Source organism: Grampus griseus (genome assembly GCF_964374135.1).
Source record: "Grampus griseus genome assembly, chromosome: 8".
Taxonomy (NCBI): Eukaryota; Metazoa; Chordata; class Mammalia; order Artiodactyla; family Delphinidae; genus Grampus; species Grampus griseus.
This window is the reverse complement of record NC_139002.1, coordinates 22,700,327-22,727,243: the sequence shown is the minus strand read 5'-3', so window position 1 is coordinate 22,727,243 and position 26,917 is coordinate 22,700,327. Positions and strand designations below refer to the sequence as shown.

Below are 26,917 nucleotides of genomic sequence, written 5' to 3'. Positions count from 1 at the left end.
CCGCAACGGGAGAGGCTACAACAGTGAGAAGCCCGCGTATCGCCAAAAAACCCCCAAAACTCTCCAAAAGGGAACCCTGCTACACTGCTGGTGGGACTGTAAGTTGGTACAGCCACTAAGGGGAACAGTATGGAGGTTCCTTAAAAAACTAAAAATAGAACTACTATATGACCCAGCAATCCCACTCCTGGGGATATACCCAAAGAAAACCATAATTCAAAAAGATACATTACCCTAATGTTCACTGCAGCACTATTTACAACAGCCAGGACATGGAAGCAACCTAAGTGTCCACTGACAGATGAATGGTAAAGATGTGATACCTATATACAATGGAATATACAATGGTACCTATATACTCAGCCATAAAAGAGAACAAAATAACGCCATTTGCAGCAACTGAGTGAAGTAAGTCAGACAGAGAAAGACAAATATCATATGATATTGCTTATATGTGGAATCTAAAAAAAGGTACAAATGAACTTATTTACAAAACAGAAGCAGAGTCACAGATGTAGAAAACAAACTTATGTTTACCAGGGTATTTGGGGGGGGCGAGGAGAAGGGATAAACTGGGAGATTGGGGCTGACACATACACAATACTATATATTAAATCGATAACTAATAAGAACCTGCTGTATAGCACAGGGACCTCTACTCAATACTCTGTAATGGCCTATATGGGAAAAGAATCTTAAAAAAAAAGGGGATATATGTATATGTATAACTGATTTGCTTTGCTGAACACCTGAAACTAGTACAACATTGTAAATCAACTATATACCAATGAAAATTTTTTAAAAAACCTCTCTGAAGTTTTGACATAAACAAACTGCCATCTGTTTCAAAAGTCTATAAAATAACACACTTTAAAACTTAAATAAGTTTTTACTTACCTAAACTAAGTATTAGATAAGTAAACCCAAGACATTAAGACTTAATACTTACTGACTCAAATAGGAATTTTGATGTGAATTATATGAATTACTGAAAATTTTGAGTTATTAGTACATATCCATTCCTCAAGCATGAAGACAAGTAAGTAATATTTGGAGATAAATGAGGTGAATTTTAATCCATAAATGTACAGATCATAAAGTTAATTCTCTTTTCTTATTCTAATGAGTTGAGAAAGGAAAATATTACTAGCACAAAGCCAAAAGATTTGAAATCAATTTGAAAGTACTAATTTTAAGTATTATTCTGACAATCTTTGTTCAATAGCAAGGACATTTGTGACAGAAGACAAGAGAATATCATCTATTAAGATGGGTGCAATGTCCTACAAAGAATGACTCTCCCTTTCTGTATACTTTAGAAAAAAGGAAAAACTGAAAATCTGTATGTCAAAAGATTTGAAAGCTAACTGTAACGTACAAGTCACCTTACTGTTCTTCATTTTGTTGTTCTTGGTCAGAACTAATTTAAGTAACTGCAGTTAAGACTTGGGAGGTTTTGAGAAGACTGGGAAGAAAAATGACTTTAAACTCTAGATAAAATGTAAACTTCTACGCGACTATTTGGCTATAAAGATGAAAAGTGTATAATGAAGGATGTTACTGAAGCTAAATTCTAGGATTATTCATTTTAGTATATGTCTTCTAAAACTTGGACATCAGAGCTAGCCCATCTAACTTTTTTAATGATCATTCTTTCCATCTGGCTGACTAATACATAAAATAAAGCTCACAGAGTTCACAGCTGTATCCTCCTTCTAAACAAGCAAGCAAATAATAAGAAAAGTTTACAAATGAAAACGCCTTATTTTCTCTCATAATAAAAATTCTTTCTGTACTATGAGTCAATAAAGAAAAATAAGCCTGGGTTACAAAGTTAAATTTCAAAATACTCTTTATTTTCTAACAGTTTTTTGGTACTAAGTATTAATTTGAGGAATAGTAGACGGAGCAATGGTTGTTTTGTGGTATATTAAGAATTACACAAAACTCTAATTTTTTTTAATGTTGAAAATGTACTGAAAGCTTCAAATCTACTCTAGTCTCTAGTCTAGAAAGGAAGGTTTTGAAGTGCCATATATCCCACAATGATCTCTTTCTTTCCTCTCCAGTTAACTATGATTGGCAAACTATGGCTCAGTGACCAAACCCAACCCAATGCCGTATTTTTGTAAATAAAGTTTTACTGGAACACAATCTCATTTGTTTAGGTATTGCACATGACTGCTTTCATGCTGCAATGGGAGAGTTGATAGCTGTAACAGACCATGTAGCCTGCAAAGCCTGAAATATTTACTATCCAGCCTTTTAAGAAAAAGTTTGTGAACCCACAAATTAGAATATTTCAGGAGTTCCCTGGAGGTCCCGTGGTTAGAACTCAGGACTTTCACTGCTGTGGCCTTGGGTTGAATCCCTGGTCAGGGGAACTGAGACGGAACTAAGACCCCTCAAGGTCCGTGGCATGGCCAAAAAATATATATATATTTCTATGAAACAAACATCCCTCCAGACCTTGGATCCAGTTAGAAGCCCTTGAGGAGAAGGATTAGATGAGAAATGTGAATAGTATCAATGTTTTGCCTATCTGGGTCAAAAAAAGCAAGAACCTACAATTTTTGAGGTCTGGCATGTGAGAAGAGAGTACGAAGGAAATCTGGCTTCTTTTAGAATCTCAGCTCTTTCAGGACAAAGGTGAAAGGTTACAAGAATAAATTGTTTCTCTCATTAACAGTACACAGTATATTGATGTAGATGGTTATGGAAGTTAATTAAGTGTAGACCAGGGAAGTTATTCTAAGTTCAAGCTAATAAAATTTGTGAAAGCTTCCCTTTCTCAATCAGGTTTGAACACAAGCATCACTTGATTTTGACAGGTCTAAGACTTGGCAAGCCAAATCAACTCTTACGTCACCCCCAAGGGCAAAGATTGGAAGCTATAAAAATTGTAACAGTATTAGTAAAAAATAATAATAATAAAAAAATATCTCAGAAGATTATAGATTTTTTTCTTCCTCTTTCCAGTCTAGGGCAATAGTTTATTTTTACCCTGGGAAAAGAACTAATACTATTACAAAAAAAAAAAAAAAAAGCAAATAAAAGTTCTATTATCAAAATTCTTAGAAATCATAGAATTAAGAATATGATTACAAATTACTTACTGAAAAAGCAATTTTAGAATACCTGTACTACATCTAAGCAATGGTAACTGAAAACAGCAAGGTGCAAAAGGATATATGTACCTTTTGTTTAAGAAAGAAGTGGAAGTGGAGAATTCTGAGCCAGATTAAAACCCTGTAAGGCCTCAGGCATTGAAAAATTATATCTAGTGCCTTAGTCCCAGCAATCAAACTAAAAACAATACAAAGTCATAAAAAGATATAAGGAAGGCCAAAAATGTTTTGCTTTTTCTAATGACCATTTTGGTACTTTTAAAAAACATTACTCAAAATGAAGATTTTAAAAATATGTATTATACATATTTATTTATATAAAAATCTATATTTATATAAATGTACTTATTTACATAAATATATTTATATATTACTTTTTTTTTCTGCCCCTGCTTGGCAGATGACAGAAACATGTGCGTAGACAGACTGCGTATTGGGTAATGCAGCCTGGGAGATGATTAGGAAATGGTCAATCCTACTTCTTTCTCTACAGTGTCCATATGCTGAAGAATTTACAGATCTGCCCAAGACAAATGTTCTTGGGGTTTTACACTAATGTAAGCCCATGGAAATCAAGCACAAGAGAGGGGCAGTTCATACGTATCTGAATAGAACCAGTTTATGAGTTTCATTCATGGCTATTCTTGTTCTGTACCCATTTAGAGTCAAAGCACTTGGGCCACTGCTTATTTTCTTATTTGATATATTCCCTCACTTCCATGTCTGCCTGTCCATTAAGTAAATAGCACATGTTTCTCATATGCCAGTGTTTCTCAAATGGTTTCTATCAGAATCTCCTGGATGACTTGTTAAACTAGATTGTTGGGTACCACCCCTACAGGTTCTGATTCAATAGATGTGGGATGGAACCAGAGAATTTACTTTTCTAACAAGTTTATAGGAGATCTTCTGGTTGCTGTTCCAGGCAGTACAATCTAATATGCCAATTCTCCACAGCCAAACAATTAGAAAATAATTGAGACAATAAATTAATTTTTAAATTCACTGAAGTAGACACAAGGAAAAATTTTGTAAATGTAGGATACGTTCATTATGAAGGAATAACCAGAGTAATTGGGGTGGGTGGTCTTGCTTTTGAATAAAATCTGAGATTATTGCCAACAAAAAAAAGAGAAAGAAGTGGAAAGAAAAACATATCTTTGTGTGTATATCATGTATTTGCTTATTTTATATGCAAAAAAAACAGGTATATAATATTCCCAGAAGAGTGGAATAGAGGCAGAGCCTGTAGTATTCTATCAGGCTAAGAAGACAGAGATTTAGACTTTGGGGCTGCCAAAGCATCCAAGGCTTGAAAGGACAAGATCCTGAAAAGGAGTAAACAGAAAAGTCTCAAAATCTATGTGTATTTCCCCTCAAGACATTTGCCAACTCCTAAAATGCACACATACGGAAACAAGCAAAAGCAGCTGTAAGAGGGTAAAGAGGTGACCAGAGAGATTAACACTCTCTTGCAGCTTGGGAGTCAAAGGTTGCAGTTCAAGGCCCTCTAAGACAGAAGGGCCCCAGTAAATATGCAGTCTTCCAGATGACACCCCCAAAGGGCTAGACTAGCAATGGGAAAACCAGAAAGAGACCATCGTTAACAAAGCCTGAAACCCAGCTCAACTCTATCCAGGTGATCTGCACATATTCTGACCATCAAAAGCAAATTAAATCCTCTCTAAAGGAAAATAACACCATCCAAAGTCTCTATAACTTTTCATATACAATGTTGGGCATTCAATCAAAATTACCAGGTATACCAGACAGGACCAAATGAGCCCCTGACCCCCTCCCCCCACCCCAAAAAGGGAAAACAGACTATAGAATAGGCCCATAGATTATCCAGACATTGGAGTTTGCAAGCAAGGTCATTAAAATAACTATGATTGACACTGCTCATCTAGGAGAGGTGGAAAAAAAGCAAAGCATAGGGAAAGAATCAACGGCCAGAGGAACACTTACAATAACGTAGAAACAGATGTTCAGGGGTCCTTCAAACCCTCTGCAGAGATGCCAAGGGCCAGAGTCCCCTTTATAATTATAAAAGTTCAATTTATCCATCTTTTCCTTATGGTTATGAACACATTCTCTCCGTTACTACCTTCTAGAAACTTCATTCTACCTTTAACATTTAGGTTCACAATCCACAGGCCCTCTATAAAGAAAAACCAGCTAAAAATTCAGGAGCTCTTTGACAGGGACCCAAATACACTACTAATTTTATTTTAGCAAAACAGTAAGCCAGTGCACTAGAATCATGCATTGAAGGAAAAAAAAAAAAAAGCCCCCTCCCCACCTCAAAAAAGATAAAACATTTCTAACCACCAAATAAACAGCAATACTGCAAATGTGAAGAGCATGTGAAGCTCCTCCTGTGGCTGAGAATGAAAGCTTAAAGGAAGAAAATCTGAAAAGACCAGACTTAGGCAGCAGTGGGAAACCCAACAGAAAAGCTGTATTATAAATGCCAACTTAGAAGATAAATCAGAGTTACAGAGCTTGTCATCACATTGAGAAACTGTTATCACATCCTCAATCCATAGAGGTTTGCAGCAAAGACATTTCAACAGCTGATCTTCCTCTCCTGGATTTTCCATCCCCAGAACTTCCTCTCCAGGAGCTCTCTATTAAGAAAAGGATTGTGAATAAGTAGAAAAGGAAGCTACCAGAGATGGGAAGAAAGGAAAAGTATAGTTAATACAGCAAACAAAGAGAAAACTACCAACCCAGGGATGATCCAGGAGGTGTATCACCTAGCAATACCATGGGAGGAGAGGGTTTATTCTGTGAAATATGCAGAATATTCAGTTCGTTGACTTAAATGGAGAAGTCCAGTCTTGGCAGGTATTAAACTCTTCTGGAGACTTAGTTTGTCCTGTTATAAACTAAATGGCTCTCTGTATTAACTTTTTCAAGTAATTATTTTCCTTTTCTCAATTTCAGGATTATAATTTATGAAAATATATAATGTGTAACAATTAACAACTAATACCATAAAAGATAAAAGATAAAGTTAAGTAACATGGGAGCCCAAGAGTTGCCTTGTCTTTGAAACATGCTTCCTACCATTTTATTATATACCTATGACTTATTTATGACACATCAGTTAAAAATCTTTTTAGGTACAACTAGTAACTGAACACTGTGGCATTGGCAATAGGATAGACAAATAGATAAGTGGAACAGAAAAGAGTCTAGAAACAGATGCATACATATAGACTTCTGGATTTGTGACAAAGGTGATGCTATGTATGGTACAAAGTCTTTGCAATAAATGGGTCTGGGTCAGTTAGAAATACGTACGGGAAAAAACAAACCTTGACTCTTATAAAAATCACTTACATATGGACTGTGGACCTAAATGTGAAAGGTAAAACAAAGTTTCTAGGAGGTAGTAAACAATAATACATTCACAACCATAAGGAAAAAGAGTGATAAATGAAGATTAAAGTTAAGACTGTCTTTTCATTAAATGACACCATTAAGAGAGTAAAAAGGTAAACCACGGAGAGATGTTTTTACAATACATGTAAAGAACTACTACAGATCAATAAGAAAAAGAAGAAAATCCAATTTTTTTTTTGAATGGGCAAAATAAGTGAAAAGGCACTTCACAGACAGCTATAAGCATTTGCTAAGGTGCTCAAAATCATCAGTCATCAAGAAAATGCACTGTACTCATTGTATTCACCAGAATGGCTAAACAAACAAAACAAAAAAGAAACCCTGATAATGAGTGGTGAATATAATGATGAAGATGTAGAGCAGTGGTAGGAATGAAATTTGATACAACCACTTTGGGAAACTGGTGGCTGTATCTACTATAGCTCTATACAGCTGTGATCCCTAAATTCCACTCCTAGATGTGTACATCCCACAAACTAGTAGGTATGTACACCAAGTGCTATGTTCAAGAATGCTCATAGCAGCCTTATTTTATAACAGCCCCAAACTTGAAATATTACAAATGTCCATCACCAGTAGAATGCATAAACTGAGGTAAATACATGCAATAGAATATTACACAACAATGTGAAAAAACAAACTACAGCTACCTGCATAAGTTTGAGCAAAAAGAAGCCAAAAGTACACATGAATTCATTTCTATGTAGTTCAAACATAGGCAAGATGATTCTAAGGCATTACACTGAAAGCACAAGCAATAAAAGCCAAAATAAATAAATAAATAAATTGGACTTCATCCAAATTTAAAACCAAATTTAACACCATCAACAAAGTGAAAAGATTACCCATGGAACAGGGGAAAATACTTGCATATCATATATCTGATATATGATAAGGGATTTACACACAAATATTAAAAAAAACTCTTATACATCAACAACAACAAAAAACATGATTGAAAAATAGGCAGAAAATTTGAAAATACATTTTTCCAAAGAAGATATGTAAATGGCCAATAAGGATATGGAAAGATACTCAACATCATTAGCCATTAGGAAAATGCAAATCAAAACCACAATGAGATACCACTTCGCACCCATTATCATGACTATAATCCAAAAGATAAAGATTAACAAGTGTTGGTGAGGATATGGAGAAAACATGCCTTGCTGGTATGAATGTTAAATGACATATAATTGTTTTAGAAATCAGATGCATATGTCCTCAAAAAGTTAAACATATGACCCAGCAATTCCACTCCCAGGCTTATACCCAAAAGAAATGAAAACGTACAGATACACAATAACTTGTACACAAATGTTCATAGCAGCATATTCACAATGGCCAAACAGTGGAAACAACTGATGAAAAAGTAAAATGTAGCATTATACGCATAAAGTCCTTGATACATGCTAAAACGTGATGGACCCTGAAAACATTATGCTCAGCGCAAGTCACAACAGATCACATTTTGCATGACTGCATTTACATGAAATGTCCAGAAGGCAAGTCTATAGAGATAAAAAGTAAATTAGTAGCTGCCTAAGGCTGAGGGAGGGAGAATTGGGAATAACTGGGAGCGACTGCTAACAGGTATGGGACTTCTTTCTGGGGTGATGAAATTGTTCTAAAACTGTGATGGAGGCTGCACAACTATGCAAACATACTAAAAGCTATTAAATTGTACACTTCAAATGGCTGTGTGGTATGTAAGTTATATCTCAACAGAGCTATTAGAAAAAAAGGTAAGACTAAACCTCATGATGATATAAATCAGAATGATATACATCTGGGGTGAAAAAATGACTGCAAAGGGACACAAGGTGGGGTTCCCTGAGGGCAGGTAATGTTCTCTATCCTGTTCTGGGTAGTTACAAAAATAAATTCACTTTGTAAAAATTCATTGAGCCTTACACCTAAGAGGTATGCACATTATTATACCTATGAAAAAATTTCAACAACAAAAAACTTTAATATAACTTTAAATATCAAAAAATCTCAAAAAGCTAAATTAGGGATTATTTACCTCCATTTTAGAAATTAGGAACATAAGGAAATCTAGAGGCTAAAATGACTTGCTTATGGTCATAAGTTAATGACAGAATTAAAGCTTGGCTCCTATTTGTAAACAATGCATACGTAAACCCCTCCTACTTACTATTACTACTTTTATCGCATTATCCTGTTTATCTCCTTCACAGCACTTCGAACTACATAAGATGATTTTTATTATCTGTTAATTTTATTACTCTGTCTTTCCTCAATAAACTGTAAGCTACATGAGAGTAGGAAACTTATCTGTTCAATACTATATCCCCAATACCTAGAACAATGCCTAGAGCAGTACTGGGTGTACTTATTAAGTACTAGGTGTTTAACAAGTATCCAGAATGAATGAAATCACTATACCCCCAACTCTTTCCTGTGGTTTGTCTTTGTGAAGGTGGAAATTCACTTTGATATTTGTTGCAATAGTGACTAAATGCAAGTTTGGCTGTATTGTATCTCAAATATAGTCACCAATATATCTTAAAGATGGTTAAAAGAATGATAAAGGAAGCTAAATAATTTAACAATGATGAATTATGGCAATGCAAAATGTCAGAATGGTTGTATTTAATGATTTATGACATTTCAAATAATGACTTCAATAAAATTTTTTTCAAGAAAATGACAATAATGAAGTATGGAAGTTTCTTTTCACAAAAACTTATGGGTTTATCTACTAAATATCATGATTTAGATATGACCAGAGTTACTGCATTTGAATGAGAATTTAGCATAAATTACAAGACAACCATGCAGAGTTTAGGACAGCCTGGAAAAGCTGTATTATTAGAAAAACAAAACAAAACAAACTGGATGTCCTTTGCCTTAGGATGACTGATTTGAAACTGTCTTGACAGGCATGCTCTATATTCTTTCTTATGTTTTATCTTCCTTATATTTTTTGGTGCTTCTTTACTTGAGTACTTTTCTGTATGTAAATCATTAATATTTTTATTATACATCCTAAATAAATAAGATTGAAAGATTTAGTAAATAGCTATTCTCTAAGAAAATGTATTATGTAAATGAAAAAGTACTATCCTTCAATCTTCTCTTTAAAATCAGAGCACTATCATACATTTCTTTAAACTTTCCTTTTTTTAAAAAAAATTATTTTATTTATTTATTTTTGGCCGCATTGGGTCTTCGTTGCTACTCACGGGCTTTCTCTAGCTGCGTTGAGCGGGGGGCTACTCTTCGTTGCAGTGTGCGGGCTTCTCACTGCGGTGGCTTCTCTTGTTGCAGAGCACGGGCTCTAGGTACGTGGGCTTCAGTAGCTGCGGCACGCAGGCTCAGTAGTTGTGGCTCACGGGCTCTAGAGCACGGGCTCAGTAGTTGTGGTGCACGGGCTTAGTTGCTCCGTGGCATGCGGGATCTTCCTGGACCAGGGCTCGAACCCGTGTCCCCTGCATTGGCAGGCGGATTCTTAACCACTGTGCCACCAGGGAAGCCCTAAACTTTCCTTTTTTAAAAAACACACTTTAGTATACTCCAGATTTTTTTTTTTTACACTATTCTTCCTCTAAGAGTATTGCTCGTACTCTTCACATGGTGCTTAGCACATGTTACCTCACTTTATTAATATTTTTAATGTATACATCCATTTCTGTCAACCACACAGGCTTCACTCCCACGCATGCTATGTATCTGTCTTTCGAAAACACAGCACAAAGTAGGCGCATCACAAATGTCTGCTTTTTTAACTGATGAAAAAGCACCTAGAGTGGGAGAAACAGCATCAAGTTGGAATTCAGGAAACAAGTTCTACCCTTGTGTTATGGTCTGCAAATAAGTCTCTACTACCTCTGGGCTTTAAGCTAAATACTTTCTAGGTCTTTTCTAGCTCTGAGAAATAAGGCTTCTAATGAGTCAGAATAAAATCCAGGGTTTTTTTTTTTCTATTTCTTCTCTTAGAAATATTATTTCCAATCATCTTGCAACTGGAATGATCAGTTTGTGGACTTATAACAGTCTTTGTGACTTCCTCCGCTAGCCACCCATCTGCAAGTTATTCTACCCACTGCTCAACAGCATCTCCCCACCACGGTAGGCTAATGTAAGGAATGAAAATAAACCTTAACTAAGATCATTAGCTATTTCCAACAGAAGTGAATGGCTGGTCCTACTAGCTGTCAGAAAAGCAGGTATTAATTTAATTTTATAAATAATGTAGATTTTCATGTTATCCCCTAGATCTTACTGCTTAGGAAGGAACATAACATCCTATTTTACTCAATATCTTTTTTCTTTTGTTCTCCCCACTATTTCTTGTTTGAAATTAGTATATTCTAGAGTTCCTTTATATAAACCACACTCTCTAAATCCAATGTATCCTTTCTATATATACACTGTAGCATTTTGGTTACCTACTGCCTAGGTCATAGGTTCTTCCAAACATGTTACCGAAAACAAACAAACAAAACACTTCTACTATGTGTTGTGCATTATTTTTAATATACTGAAATTAAATTCAGAGACAGTTCCAGAAGAGTTTAAATAGTCAGAATAGCTTAAAATGCCTTTAATTACCTAGATGCCTTGAAGTTCTTACATATCCATAAAATGCTTTTGTTTAAGTACCAGAGAGTATTGAAAACGTGTTTTTGTTTATGGAACCCTGAATAGTGATAGGAATAAATTACTACATACAGGCATTCATAATATATAAGGGTACACATAAAAATATTTGAGTGCTTAAGTAAATGAAAGACAAAGAATATATGAGTCTTGTATAGTTGAATGTGCCTTAAACGTGTTTATGATGTAATTCCACCAAGTATTAAATTGGCAATTAAATGTAATTATTCTAGATAAGACAAATAAGATTTAACAGTAGTAAGAAATACTATTAGCTGATGACAGAGCAACAATTTTGAATCCAGTGTCAAAAAGAAACTTTTACCTTTCTGGGCTTTCAATGTCTGTTCTTCAATTTGCCTCAGACGTTCCATTAGCTCTTCCTTTTCACGTTCTATTCTTTCCTTTTCCTTTTCTGCTATTTCTCTTTTCTTCTTTTCATTCTCTAATTGCGCCCTTAAAAAGAATTACAATTGTGCTTTTACAAATTAATATATGCAAATATTCATATGAAGCCTAAGTACTAGCTGTGAATCAACTAAGAAACTACAGCATAAATATTTTAACAGTCCTCATTATACTCAGATTTGTTCAAAACTCATATAGTTAAGAATATAGGACTACACTGTTACATACACAATTGTGAGGTTGCAAAAAGTTTAGTCAATGACTGTTTAAAATGAACTCTTGACAGTAAATTACATGTCAGCACAAAAGGAGTTAACTGCACAGCTGCTATACCCAAGGACATGCCTTCTTTAGATTAGCAGGAGCCCTCCACTGGGGGAAGTAACAAAGGCTTGAAGGGAGTAAACAAGGCTGTTTAACAAGGCACTTTAAACAGCAAAATAACCTGGGAGGGCAACAATTTTCAACCATTAACAATTAATTAATAGAAGTTTAATTTCTAAGGTAGTACCAACTTATGCTTAGATACAAGATGACAAACCAGTTTAATCTCCTTTGACAAATTCCTTAGAATGACAGTACATACCTAAATATAGCCAAATTCACTCATCAAACATCTACCAAGGGCCTACTGTGGGTCGGACTCTATGTTGAGGGCCAGAAGTATAATGATGAATAAGAGACCCTATGTTAATTATCAGATAATACTGTCTACTTTAATGGGAATAATTTTCTCTCGTTAAAAAAAAAAATTGATTATGACTTCATCTGACACTTATGTGAATATACCTAAATATTTCTAAAAGACATTGCTGCCATTTGATGTCAATTCTGAATTTCAGGCCCAAACCATGTAGTTTCTCAACCTGCAGTCTCTGATAAGCTTACCAGCAAAGTTTTATTATCAATTCCTTACTCAATAAACCTAAACTTAAAAGTTCCTACAGCTCCTAGTACCTATACGCCTCCAACATGAAAAGAGAATCAACCCAGTTTTGGGATAAACAGGTACAGTTGTGGCAAGCTGGCAAGAGATAGACCCTTAAGTGTAAGGGTGACCATACCTCTCCAGCTGGTTTTAATAAATCCTCACAGCATTTAATAATCTAGGGCTTGGAGTTCATTCATGTGAGAGGAGCTCCACCTCTGTTCTAGAATTCCCTACAAGGTACTTTCTCAACAGCCAGGAGTCAGTAACTAAGCACCCCTCTGCCGCCAAGACTTGGACTCACTCTGCAGCACATTCACCTCTTTCTTCCTATCCTATTCAACCTGTAAGAGTATACACAGGTAAAGAGTTGGGAGCCCCCACCCCTCTAGAAGACAGGGGAGCTTGAGGTTTAAGGAAATGTTTGAGTTTCCCAACTTCCTTGAGCAAAGCAAAGGCCTGGTGGCCTCCGCAGAGGCTGCTGACCTTTCTGAATTCTTTAGAAAGCTGAAAAGGCAGGCTTGTCTGTGAAAGCAAGAGCACAGTACTTTTCAAGGAATTGCTAAGTATAGCCAAGAGCTACTTTTTTCCGTGCCAGGCTGCTACTCTAAGATGTTGAATAGCCTACCCCCAACATTCCCCAGCCTCTGCTCAATCAAATCCAGTGTTGCCACTGTTCTCCAAGACAGTTAGTTACCTTCCTCCCTCCCTCCCTGAGGCCCTGAGACACTTTATGAGGACTTACACCACAAAACAGATCTCAAGACCAAAGGCTGTAATAATATTCCATGAACTCAGAACCTTTCAGGTACAGCTCTGGCACACAGATGGCCCATTCTGGAGATAGGCACTGGTGTTATTTAGCTTTTCCCTATTGATGTTTCATTTGTTCATCCTCAAGGACAGAGGTAAAGGAGATATGGAAGCAGGAAATAAGACAGAAGGTAACAAGCAAGTTGGGGGGAAAATTTAGTCTTTGTACTGAAAAAGGGAATAAATGTATAGCCGATATTTAACTTGACTATAATATTTAAAGCATTTTGCAAAGTTTACTCTGCTGCGCTCTTATGAGGCTTGTGTCTCGTATCTTTTTTTTTTTTTTTTGCGGTACACAGGCCTCTCACTGTTGTGGCCTCTCCTGTTGTGGAGCACAAGCTCTGGACGTGCAGGCTCAGTGGCCATGGCTCACGGGCCCAGCCGCTCCGCGGCATGTGGGATCTTCCTGGACCAGGACATGAACCCACGTCCCCTGCATCGGCAGGCGGACTCTCAACCACTGCGCCACCAGGGAAGCCCGTGTCTCATATCTTAATAAGAATTCTCACCTGACTACAGCCATCACCAACTAACATCCCATTCAATTAATACAAATGCCTTTGGCTCTCCACATTTCTTAGTGATACCTAGTTTTTGCAGGCCTGTCTTGTCTCCTTTATGAAATTGAAAAAGCTTGCTTCTCCCATAAACCTTGTTGGAGGAACAAACTGGTCCATTCACAGGCCACTAGGCATGCCGTGCATATCCTTATCTTTACACATTTGCTTAGGTTAGCTTCATCTTCTGAAAATCTTACCCCTGTCTCTAACTCTCAAAATGAAGTCCCACTTTCCCCATGAAGCAAGCCTCTTGTGATTACTCTAAACCACAGATGTAAATATTTTTACTTAGAGTTTGGATTTGGAAACACTCATTTGACCAAGCTGTTCTATTTTAAGAAATAAATAACACACTAATAAACTATCAATTCTCTGTACTAATATGCCAAAAGTATTTTAAAATATATTACTTTTTAAAGACTATCAGATGGCCTCAATTACATTTTTCTTAAAGTGAAGATTAAAACATATTCAGACTAACTTCTCAAACTAACTTCTATTCAGACTATGTATTAATAATATTAAGAATTATTTACTGCTACTATTTATTAAAAACATCAGGTACTTTGCTAAATGTTTCTATACTGACACTAGTATTTCTCACAAAAACTCCTGAAAGTAGGACTATTATTTTCATAGTAAGGGCAAGAGAACAGTGGGTCAGAAGTTACTTTTTCAACAAGTGTCAGAAGAGAATTCACACCCAGATTTATTTAATTCCAAAGCCTGTATTCTTTGCATGACACCAGCTGAGTCCTAGTGATACAGGCAGCCAGCCATGGCACAGAATATCCCATAGCTAACCTACAACTGACATGTAGGTATCTGGCTCTAAACTGTAAACTCAATTCAATTTGGATGTAAATAACTTAAGAACACAGACTACAGGGACCAATAACCCATGGAAAATAAGATCATTTTCACTATAAGAAAAAAAGTTATCAGAGTTATGGGGAGAGAATATGGCCACATATGCCAACGTACTGTAGGGAAAGAGGCCTCTTGCTGCCCCTTCCCAGCTACTGTTCTTGCCCAAGAGATTCCAGCAGCACAGGCAGCATACCTCTGAGCATTCCCCCAAGTATGTCTGCTGGCTACTTTGTCATTGGGCTTGACCAAAATTGTTTCCACAAACACAGCTGTCATTTCTCTCTGACCTGTAAAGCAGGGAATAAATGAAGACTTGGAACGCCATTTCTGAAACACTGCCAATCCCTATGTGGCTAGACTAATAAAAAACATCCTCTAGGCATTCAAATGAATTAAACAATTACTGAATTCCTACTGTGTACAAAGCAGTCAATAAATGCTTGCTAATGAAATGCTGGAACCTTTCATGGAATCCAAGAAAGGAACCATGGGGTTGTTACTGTTTAAAAAAAAAAAAAAAAAAGAAAGAAACTTAAAATCTTCCACTTTCATCTAGACCTTAGAGTAACTAAAATATAGCACCATCACCAAATGGTGTTTATTAATTACACTACACTCCTCTCTATGTGTGAGAAACAAAAGACAAATAGACAAATATATTTACGTTAAGAATGTAAATAATACATCAACATCATAGACAAGCAGATTGGTCAGGACATATTACGGCTTGATGAGTATGAGACATAATATCTCATTTAACTCAGATAGGAGACCTTAGAGGGACCGGAAGGGAAGCAAGGAAGAAAGAGAGGGGGAGGGGGAGGGGGAGGGGGAGAGGGAGAGAGAGAACGAGAGAAAGAAAAAGTTTTGCCTTTGAGAGAGAGGGAAAGGCTATGCTGCATAAGAAAAGAGAGAATGTAAAGCCCAATACAGAACTATTTTAAAAAGTAGGTAAGACTAGAACTACAATGTGATTCTAAGCTACATGAGAGCAGTGAAAAATGATAGAGCCCAAAGTAACATTCCAACTTAGCATCTTTAATGGTGGGGTCAGGAATTACTGGAAAGTTTCATGCCTGTACAAAAAATGTTTTGTGAAGCAGTAAACTTCTCTAAGGCAGACAAATTGAGGGGAGCAATGTGAATTACTAAAATATCTGAAATACACAGAACATTTAAGAAAAAAATATATCTAATACAAACACTAAAAATATAGATAGCAAAATTATATCTGGCAGAAGGCCAATTTAATTGCTGGATTCAAATCATGTTATTGTCAACATGACATATGTTTTAATATATATATGGTTAGGGGTCATCAGTTTTTTTTCTTTAGGACCTACTCTATTCTTAGATTATTGTGTTATTCTCCAAAGATTTCCTCAATAGAGGTTAACTTTAATTTGGTCTCTAAATTTTTTCAAATAAAGCATAAAGTCTAAATTAATATAGAATCAGATTTAGGAATTATGTTGCTGGACCCAGTAATGTGGTTCCAGGGTCGACAAGGAGCTTATTCAGTATTTTTACATTTCAAAAATCTCAATTTAATATATTTAACACCTTTTTCAAAAGTCTAAGTGAACCATGGTTAAAAATATCAGTGTCATTGGTAGGGAGTGCTATTGTTATTCAGCTCTGTATAGTAACTGTTCACTTCAGTTCTACAATGTCACTGACACTGTTTCAAAGCAAATACTCAGCACATTCTTACCCTGAAAAATTAAGACACACAAATCACAAGCAAAACAAACTTGAAAATTTCAAACTACTACATCCATACCAAAGTCTGTCAGTAAAAAGCAAGCACGATAAAAGACAAGCACATCTATGGAGTCATGAAAAGCCATTTTCTCAGAAATATTTGTCACAGATTTCTAACTTGAAAATTATACATACTCATTTTAAAAGAGGATAGTGATAATACATCCTGCCATTCAATTTTTTTTTTAAATTTTATTTATTTGGCTGTGCTGGGTGGTAGTTGCAGCACACAGGGTATTTCCTTGAAGTATGCGGGATCTAGTTCCCCAACCAAGGATCGAACCCTGGCCCCCTGCATTGGGAGCAGGGAGTCCCAACCACTGGACCACCAGGGAAGTCCCTGTCATTCAATTTTAATAACAATGAATCTAATGTAAAAATGTCAATTTAGAGTATGTCAAAGAAACTGATGAGGATTCTTAAATTTTAGATAACCTATTCCTATCAATTAAAAATGAAAGGCTATAAATTCCATACCTTTCCAACTGCTTCTGATGTTTCTCCTCCCTAGCCTGAGCCTTCATCTGTTGTACCTCAATAGTATCAGGTTTCCTTCTTCGCATGTATAGTTCATGGTTTCCCATGCATAAGGCCAAAATCCGCTTATTGATTCTCAGACGAGGTGCATAAAAAACAAAATCCTAAACATAAAGGAGCCCAAATTTAAAATCTTCATGAAGGACAGTCACTCTCACAATAATCTGTACTAAATTTCAACCTGTGCTATGACTTCTAATGTCATATTCCATATAGTTTAGAAATCATAAAATTTCTTCACTCCTCATGTATATGCCATACTTTCACATAACTGGTTTCTCACCTTTTCATTCCCTACCAGTTTTGTGGAGAAGCTAATGTTCTTACCATCTCAGTGCATTAAATGTCATTTATTCTTTTTTCTTCTCCAAAGAAACTATGAGCATCAGTTCCTTCACAGAGGAGGATTTTTTGTTTGTTTTGCCTTTTGCCATTAATCTCAAAACTGGACCTTTGTTCAAGGCTGTTAAGCTTTTTAACCTAGAAATGTTCTCCATATCTTTGTCTTTCCAATAACTGAGTTAAAATACTGGAGTATACTTGACACTAGAAGAATCAAAAAATCTATTTAAATATAAATATTTCTTAAGTTCAAGGTTTCAAGTTATGAAAATACAAAGTTCATAATGCAAAGCTCTATAAACAAGTTAATTTAGAGTAGGGCAACCTCTACTAATTCTAGCCACCAACATGTTTTTGTAAAATAGGAATGCTGATTGTTTTCAACAAACTCCTAATAAATATTACCTACCTTATAGTTAAATCTCGGTTAAAATAAAACTCTAGTAATTTACATGTTGTAAAAAGATTAAAACCTTGTATTCTTAATGTTAGTTCATCATTGGGAAAGTTAAACTATGAAAAGAGAATATTCCTCAGAAGCAATTCAATAAATGAACAATGCCATTCTTCAAGTGGTATCATAGCAAAGTGGCAGAAATTTAGAGTTAATACATAAAAGAATTTTACTTACAGGTGCCTTTTTGTCAATCGGCTTTATAACAAATTTTTTGTCATTAAATGAAATATTTCTGATTTCACTCCAGGGAAAACCAATTTTAGGTGTTAACCTTAAAAAATGAAAGCATCCCTTAAGATGAATGTATTCTCATTATAAAAAGAAACTGAACAATTCCAGTTAAGTCCAAAGCCCCCTTTGTCCATAATCCCCAATCCCAATCCCTCCCATCCAGAGCTAACCCCTCTTTCACATTCCCCATCTTATCTGTAGTCATAACTATAATAGGTACTCTTACAGAAACTCATTCAAAAATTTTCCAAAGGAAGAAAAAGAAGAAAAGATTTCATCCACAAAAGTTACTCTTGAAGTCATTTTTGCTTTTCAATCAAAAATTTCAAAATTTTCTCTTCTGAATGATATAGCATTTTAACTTGCTTTGTAATATATGAAAAAATATACCAGAGTAAAATTAGTAAAATCCTCTCTTTCAGAGTTATTCTATTTGCTTAGGAATGTGTATTTTATTAGATACTTGTAAATAATGAAAATAAAATTCTGGAGCCAACTCAGAATAAAAAGAAACGTCTTAGGAGAAGGCATTACTGCCACAGACTTGGACGCTTATGTGATATGGTAAATTAAAGAAAGGAATAAAGCAATTGTAGCTATCATTACTGAAAAGTGCTCTAAGAGCCTGACATATATATTCCTGGTCAATTTCAAGGTAAAATTACACTGTTCATTATGCATGATACAGGAAGAATATTCTACTTCACTGATGTCTAAAAATATTCAAAACAATTCCTATAAGATAAATGTTCAAAGAAAAGTGTTACAAAATACAATAAATTATACACCTATTCATTGTCTCACTGCTCCTGATGTATACATGTTAATATCAATTTCAACCTACATGCCAGGCATAACATTTAAGGAATCACTCTTTATCTATGCAAGAACAAATTTTAATTAAGTTACTAGACATAACTCACAAGACATCAAGAAGTACACTTCAAATAAAAGTCAATCATTCTGTTTAAAAAAAATACACTTGAGAACTCTGAAACTGCAAGATGTTGAGAAAACAGATATATGTTATCTGAGAGCCTATGTGGCACTAATGAATCTTTTAATTTGGGAGGGAAAAAAGCAGTTAAGAGTAATTTAGCCTAAAAAGAACTTTACAAACATAAGAGCAAAGCCATATAGAGCAATGAATAATGACTAGTTCACTATGCAACTAATTTACTTACTTGTCATCATGTTCATAAATATTCAGACCCAAAGCATCAACACCTAGCCACAATTCAGTTCCCTTTTTATTTTTTATTTCAAAATAGTTGACTCCATACATTTCTAGATCCTGTGCAATCTTCAGGTATTCCATCATAGAATCTTCCCTATTGAAATAAAGCTAATTTTAATATATATATAAGTAAAAGTAATACCAAACAAATTACAAAAACACTCTGGATTAAAATTTAGTGCTTTATATTTATTTATATAAGCCAAATAATCTGTTGGGGATAATCTGATGTGATAATAAATGTTATGGAAAAAAAACTTTAATTTGAGAAAAAATACTAAGAAAATAACCACCAAATACCTTAGCATTCCTCTATGTTCTTCATGCCAGTTCTGTATTCTTTCTTCCCACTGTTCTTTTGTCAGTTTGTGTTGTTCCAAAACACTGCAAGGAAAAAAAAAAATCTATGAAAATGCCTCTAAGATTCAAATATTCTTTTTAAAAGTCTAGAATCATTCAGTACCTTAACTGTGGTGGTCACACAAAGCTATACACGTGATAAAACTGCACAGAATTAACAAATATATACATACACACAAATGACTGCAGTAACACTGATGAAACCTGAATGGGGTCAGTGGATTGCATCAATGTCAACATCCTAGTTGTGATACTGTACTAAAGTCATGCAAGATGTTACCATTACGGAAGGCTGGGAGAAGGATACTCAAGACCCAGACCTCACTACCGTTTTTTACCACTGTGTGTGAATCTACAACTATCTCAAAATAAAAAGATTCTATGATCCTGAAACTATTTTACACAATATATGCTTTTAAGATAGTTATGTGGCTAGTTTATGGGAATTCAAATGTTTGAAATGAGTAAAATATTGGGCCAAAAAAAGGGAAAATGACTTCCTCATGATTAATAAAAAAAAATTAGACAAGAACAGACTGAAAATCAGAATTCTTGGGTCTTAATTCTTCTATGACTCTATGTATTTACTTTCTTTGCTGCTAAATTTAATTTTGTTATTTTCTATCAGTAATACTTTTATATAAGAAGTATACAAGTGAAAAGGCATTTTTTTCACCACCCCCTCAACACTTCAAATAATTTATTAGTTTCTTTTGTATCCTTCCAGTGTTTCTTCTGCAAATGTAAGCAAACACAAACATTCTCATTTTCAACGACTAATATTTTAACACCAAATGAGCAAATTCAGCATGCATATAATTTACCTGCTGTGTTCACTATCCCACTATGTATTTCTATTCTCCTTGGGAATTATGATGATAATTATCCACCTTTATTGATGAATACTCAGATCCTATTATACTGATAGCAAAAGCTGTGGTATTAAATTTTTTTTTTACTATGTAAAAATTTTAAGGTAAACCCACAGATTTCTTAGCAGCATAAAGGAATCTTGGGATATAATCTTCCCTTGGACAAGTTGCTCACTATTTAGAGTGAATTCCTTAATGGGGCCTCAGACAGACCATGATGTTTTTACTACACACCATTTTTAAGCTCTTGCTTTTGAGGAGATTTTTGTCTTCCTCTTTACAGCATTTAAGTTTCCACATTTTTCTTGTCTTTATACTCTCTCTTGCCATCTGGCCTCTGTGCTCACCAAGAGGCAAGCCTTGAGGGCATAATCAGTGCAGCCAATTGCAGATATTACAATGTTAACTAAATTTGAAGGTATGGATTAATTAAATTAAATGTCACTAAGATTTATGTTCTAGCTTTTTATATTCTGCATTTCAAATCTCATTCGTTTGCATTTTGTGTAATGTGCTTGTATTATTAATCTGCATGACTGGTTTGCAGGTATCCAAAAATTCCCACTTTGGAAAAGGATCTGAAAAAGAATGGATATATATATATGTATAACTGAACCACTATGCAGTACACCTGAAACTAACACAACATTATAAATCAACTATACCCCAATACAAAATAAAAATTAACTTTTAAAAAAGAGATAAAAACTAAAAAAAAAAGGAAAGAAATCCCATTTTTTTTTCCTTCTGTCCAGGAAAAAGGAGGAGATCTTCACGGTAAGGCTAATCTGTCCCACCTGGCTTTAAATCTGTCTATTTGGGACTTTAAAAGACTTATTCCTCTATTTTCTCAGGATCTTCACTCCATCATTTATTGTCCCCTGCCTACATATATTACCAGATACAGGCATACCACAGAGATATTTTCGGTTCATTTCCAGACCACCACAAGAAAGCAAGTCACACAAATTTTTTGGTTTCCCAGTGCATATAGAGATTATGGTTATACTATACTGTAGTCTATTAAGTGTGCAATAGCATTACATCCATAGAGACAATGTACATACCTTAATTTAAAAATACTTTATTGCTAAAAAATGCTAACCACCATCTGAGGCTTCAGGGAGTCATAATCGTTTTGCTAGTGGAGGGTTTGAAATATTGCGAGAGCTACCAAATGTGACACAGAGACATGAAGTGAGCTAAAGCTGCTGGAAAAAATAGTGCTAAAAGACTTGCTTGATGCGGGGTTGCCATGAACCTTCAATTTGTAAAAAACACAATACCTAAAGCGCACAATAAAGCAAAGTACGAAAAAAGGAGGTATGCCTATATACTTATTTGTGTTAAGAGGGCAAAGATCACATCCATGTTGCTCACCACTTATGCCCAGTGCCAGAACAAAAGAGGCAAAAATCTGTAGAGTGAATAAAGGAATTAATTCTTTTCCATCTTTTAAAGAACATGTCTATAAACTCATGCTTCCCTCCTCTTAGTATTTTTCTTTGTCACAGTCAAATTTCTTTCATAAACTGTTCATATTCACCATCCTTCATTTCCATACCTCACATCACCACCCCCAGTCCACCACAATCTGGCTTCAACTCCCAACAATCTGCTGAAACTGCTCTTATACTAGGGATATTTCAAACTCAATAGGTTCAAAACTGAAATCTTCCTCCTCTGAAATGTGTTCCTTCTCCTCTTACCTTGAAAAGGTATTACAAACCACCCAAATGCCCAAGTCAGAAACCTGGTACACAAAAACTTATGTATATCTAGCTCTTTCTAAACGAGAGGGATACTATCTGGTGGAGCTGATTATTCCTATCAGCAGACTACTAAACTCTACTGTGGGAGAACAGATTGCTTATCTGGGTTTTTCAATACAAGAATTATAAACATCCAACAAAATCATCAAATTATTGTGTTTGATTTAGGTTCACCAAATAAGCTGATTACTAATTTTCCCCCAGATACTTAGTGATAAAAGTTTGTTATATACTATGCATGGAATAAATCAATGACTGAAGGTATCTTCTCCATTCTAAACCAAAAACTTAGTATTCTAACTTTATAAGTCTCTTTTAAACTTAGATAGCTTGAATTAGTCCTCCTTAGACGAACAACTTGAAGGACACCTGACTGGACCCTCAAAGTTAAAGACCAAATCTTTTTTTTTTTTTTTTGCTGTACGCGGGCCTCTCACTGTTGTGGCCTCTCCTGTTGTGGAGCACAGGCTCCGGACGAGCAGGCCCAGCGGCCATGGCTCACGGGCCCAGCTGCTCCGCAGCATGTGGGATCTTCCTGGACCGGGGCACGAACCCATGTACCCTGCATCGGCAGGCAGACTCTCAACCACTGCGCCACCAGGGAAGCCCTAAAGACCAAATCTTGAACAGCATGTGCTATCTTCCTTCTTCTAAATAGAATGGGTTACAGCACATATGCATGTAAAAGAAGTTAAATTAATTGTGTTTACGTGATTCCAGTATCAAAAAATATTTTTTTAATCACATGACTATTAAATGTAAGCCAATTACTTCATCTGGTACTCACCCAAACAGCAATCTGATCTAACACTGAAAGAACAACTATGTTATACTTGTTCAGATAAAACATGACTATTTTATGAACAATTAACAATTTTAAGGGTAATTTTGATTATATAACAGTTACCTTATGTTCCGATTTAAAAGCTAATCTGCTGGCATTTTACTATATATAAATTATACCTCAATTAAAATAAAAACTTTCAACTGAAATGAAATTCTACTGTACCAGTAATCAGTTACTCAATTTAGTGCTTAAAAAATCTGAGAAAAGGAATTTTGGGCTGGAATAATCATCAAAAACAAACAGAGACTAGTAAGTATCTCATATTCCTGATTCTTTCAGTGAACAACATGCATTATTTTACCTTCTAAGATAACTATTATTGTTGTAATATTAAAGAGCAGAACAGTATAACATTTAATAATCAATTATTAAAGCTATTGTACTTAAGGGTACCTATAAAGCATATAACAACAGAATATAATTTATTAGCCAAAGATAATCGTTAATGCTTACAACCAAAGGAAATTAATTAAAAGTAGACAAAGTAGTTTTGTCTTCCTTCATATTTAGTACCTATGAAAAAGAAATTATACCTAAGGGCTTAAATACTATGAGGAAGTGATAGAGAACTGAAATTTTAGGTTAATATACAGTTTTGCCTTTAAATAGAAATTTTGAAATTCAGGAATCTGAGCTAAGAATTGTAATAACTTCTCTGGATTCTAAAGAAAAATCCCCAAGTACATTCTAATATCAGGGTCATGTACACTACTATAATTCAGAACTGAGATATTTAAAAGTAACATTTGATGTACTTTCTAGATTTTATAAATAATACTACCAACTAACACTTGTATTCACAATTAAAATTGTAAAGCATACAGTTCATGAACTGTAATCAAAAACAGTAAGGTTGACAGAGCACAACTGTTATCCCCAGTTTGCAGATTCAGACACTGAGGCTTAGAGAGTTTAAGTTATGTACTAAGGCCACAAAATTAGCAAAGGGTAGAATTAGCATTCAAAATCTAGGTCTTCTGCTAATGATGTTTTCCATGTTTTCCATGCCATGCTACTTTAAAATAACTGTTATATTGAAACCGAGTCCCCCTAAACCAAGTTCTCTTACTGCGTTTTTCATTAATCTCTCTATCCAAAACTTTATTCCCTTTCCTTGTCCCCTCTGACCTCAATCCTGTGCTAAGTAAACACTAATCAATCAAGTCAGATGACTAAAGTTGCTAATGTCCTACTGTCGCTAACATTGTTAATGTACTAAAGTTGCTATTATAGATATCATCATTAGTGTACAAACTCAGGTTGTTTCTCCAGGGCAAGATGAGCTAACAGACCCTCAAGCCACAGACCACTAGTCAGAGAATCTTAAACCACAGACTTCTGACTCCCAAACTGTCACAAGACAATGATTAATTCTAGCCTCTTTGTTCTTCCCCTTTAAAAAGCCCCTAACTCAAAGACCAAGTGGCAGTGGATCTGAGGCTTGTCTCCCACTCCCTTGCTTGGTACCCTGCAATAAATGTTACACTTCCCTTCACCACAACCAGGTGTCAGTAGACGGGCTTTCCTGCCTGGTCTGGTGAGCAGACCCGAGTTCAGCAGAGACAGCAGTATGCTGTAGATGAGAACAGAGCCCTAGACTAGGAGTCTGAAAACCGAGTTTTAAAAGTCTTTTGAAAAGTTAGAAACTTAACTTTAATTCTGCAGAGGAAATATAGCCTGGCACTTATTATTTTCAAAAGCATTTATTAAGCAACTATCTACCTGTGTGAGAATTTTTACTAATGAGCAACAATAGTCATGTCTTCCTCAAGCCCAAATTATCACTGCCTCCATTTATTGCTTATCTTGTGGGAATGAGAAGAGGCAGAAACTTTAAGTAATTACAGAGTATATAAATCTATGTAGCTTCTGGGTCATAACTTTTAAAACTATACACTCTGATCCAGCTGGCAACTTAAAAATCTAAAACAAACAACAACAACAAAAAACACAACCATTTACAAACTTCTAAAATATGATTTTTCAGAGACTATAACATAAATGCACGTTTCACTTACCGCTGGGGTAGGAGTCTATCATTAGCCAGGTAGCCTGGCTTATGAATCTCTTTATTAAAATCTCCATACTTGGCTTGGACAGCATAGGAAGCCAAAAGAACTGCAGTTTCTGGTGGACAATATATCTCATCATTTAAGATAGCTTCTTTAACTTGCAAGAAGAAAAGTCTCTGGGTTATTTCTTGAATTAATTCTTCAGAAACATCTTCAGGAAAGAATTTAGCTCTAAATTTGAACTGCAAAGGATTCTCTTTTTTAACATCTTGCTGTGTCACCTGAAACAGTAATTTCAAGTACTGTCAAAAATATTAAGTTCACAATAACTGACCACAGTCACATAAACTTCTCTTTGGAACAAAGTAGGATGTAAAACTAAGTATGATTCTAAATCTATTAAGATTCTAAACCCGTAAAAAATGTATGTGTGAAAAAGATTCTATGCTCATGAATGCGACCGGTAGTTCACAGATCCTAACTAATAACTAAATTGAAATTTCTCTTGAGAAGCTTACCCTTAAGATGTTTAAATTAAGGTCAAAGTACTAAGTAACACCTCATAGTATTTTTTACTTCTGAGTTTTCAAATAGCAAAAATGAACATTTCTGTTTTCGAAGATGGTAAGTTGAAGGTACCTTACTAAATTAAAAGACATGATACCTCTAATGATTCACAGAGATAACTGTAAAAAGAAGCTTGAACTCCGTCAGACTCTGAGCTTTTCTGGCACAAATTCATGACCATGATAACTTCAAAGAACCTTAATTATTAGCTGGATGTTATCATACATGCTTTACCTTTTTATTTAGTTTAAGCCATGTAGAATAGCCCTTGCTGTCCACATACTGCAGCCCAAAAAACCAGACTTCACGCAAACCAACCGTTTTCACCACCTTAAAAAAAAAAAAAAAAGCCAATTTCAGTTCAACACTCACATTATAACTGGATGGCACTATACTTCAAAAGAAGAACAAAACTACACAGAAATTATAGGTTTATTCTTTTGCTACAGAAAAGATCTTTCCTAAACTTAACATAGTGATTAAAGGAACGTTTCTGAAAATTTAAATTCAGGTTTTGTTTATTAAATTTTGTAGTGTCATTTCAATCTTATTTGATCCACTTTTTTGTATGTCCTTTTCCTTCTCATCTCCCATCATGACCCAAACATAAAAAGAAGAATCTGGGGAACAGACACAGAGCTGTCATAATCCCACTTTTCCTATTTCAGTTTAGCACCCCACCCCCAAAACTATACTATTAGGTAGCCCAGACAATAGTATCATTTTGGTGATAAGAGTCTCTGAGGACATGTAAATGCCACGCCTCAGGGTATCCAGCTGCTGATTTCACCCCCATTCCTACTTCCCTTCATTCACCATCATATATTCTATGTTCTACCCTCACTGAGCAAAAAACCATCCTTGGAACATGCCATAAATTTTACATTTCTACACCTTTGGTCGTGTTTCTTCCCCTGTCTAGAATGTTTCTTCTGTACTTTTACCACCTGTTAAATAATGTATTCCTCAAGGCCCAGCTCAACTAACATGCTTCCGTGAATGAAGCTTTCCTATCATCTAGATAAAATTAATCACTTGATCATTGATAATCCCATAGTACTTTACCTATACTGCTATTTGAACATTTATTTTATCATAATTAACTATTCTTAGTAGAGTGTCTATTTACCCTCCTTGACTGTTTAAAACTAAGAGCAGAGATTACTGCCTTA

General features: G+C 35.2%; 1 protein-coding gene across 1 annotated transcript in view; it reads right to left on the bottom strand.

Annotated features, from left to right (window-relative positions):
* The window catches only part of RDX (radixin), a 75,528-nt gene that overhangs the window by 9,626 nt on the left and 38,985 nt on the right, over nucleotides 1-26,917 (bottom strand). The window contains exons 4-10 of the mRNA XM_082659772.1: nucleotides 25,980-26,075; nucleotides 25,185-25,459; nucleotides 19,616-19,699; nucleotides 19,263-19,409; nucleotides 18,022-18,118; nucleotides 16,989-17,152; nucleotides 11,491-11,621 (exon numbers count right to left, since the gene is read on the bottom strand). Coding sequence (XP_082515898.1) covers nucleotides 11,491-11,621; nucleotides 16,989-17,152; nucleotides 18,022-18,118; nucleotides 19,263-19,409; nucleotides 19,616-19,699; nucleotides 25,185-25,459; nucleotides 25,980-26,075 — 994 coding nt within the window. The remainder of the gene's footprint in view (nucleotides 1-11,490; nucleotides 11,622-16,988; nucleotides 17,153-18,021; nucleotides 18,119-19,262; nucleotides 19,410-19,615; nucleotides 19,700-25,184; nucleotides 25,460-25,979; nucleotides 26,076-26,917) is intronic.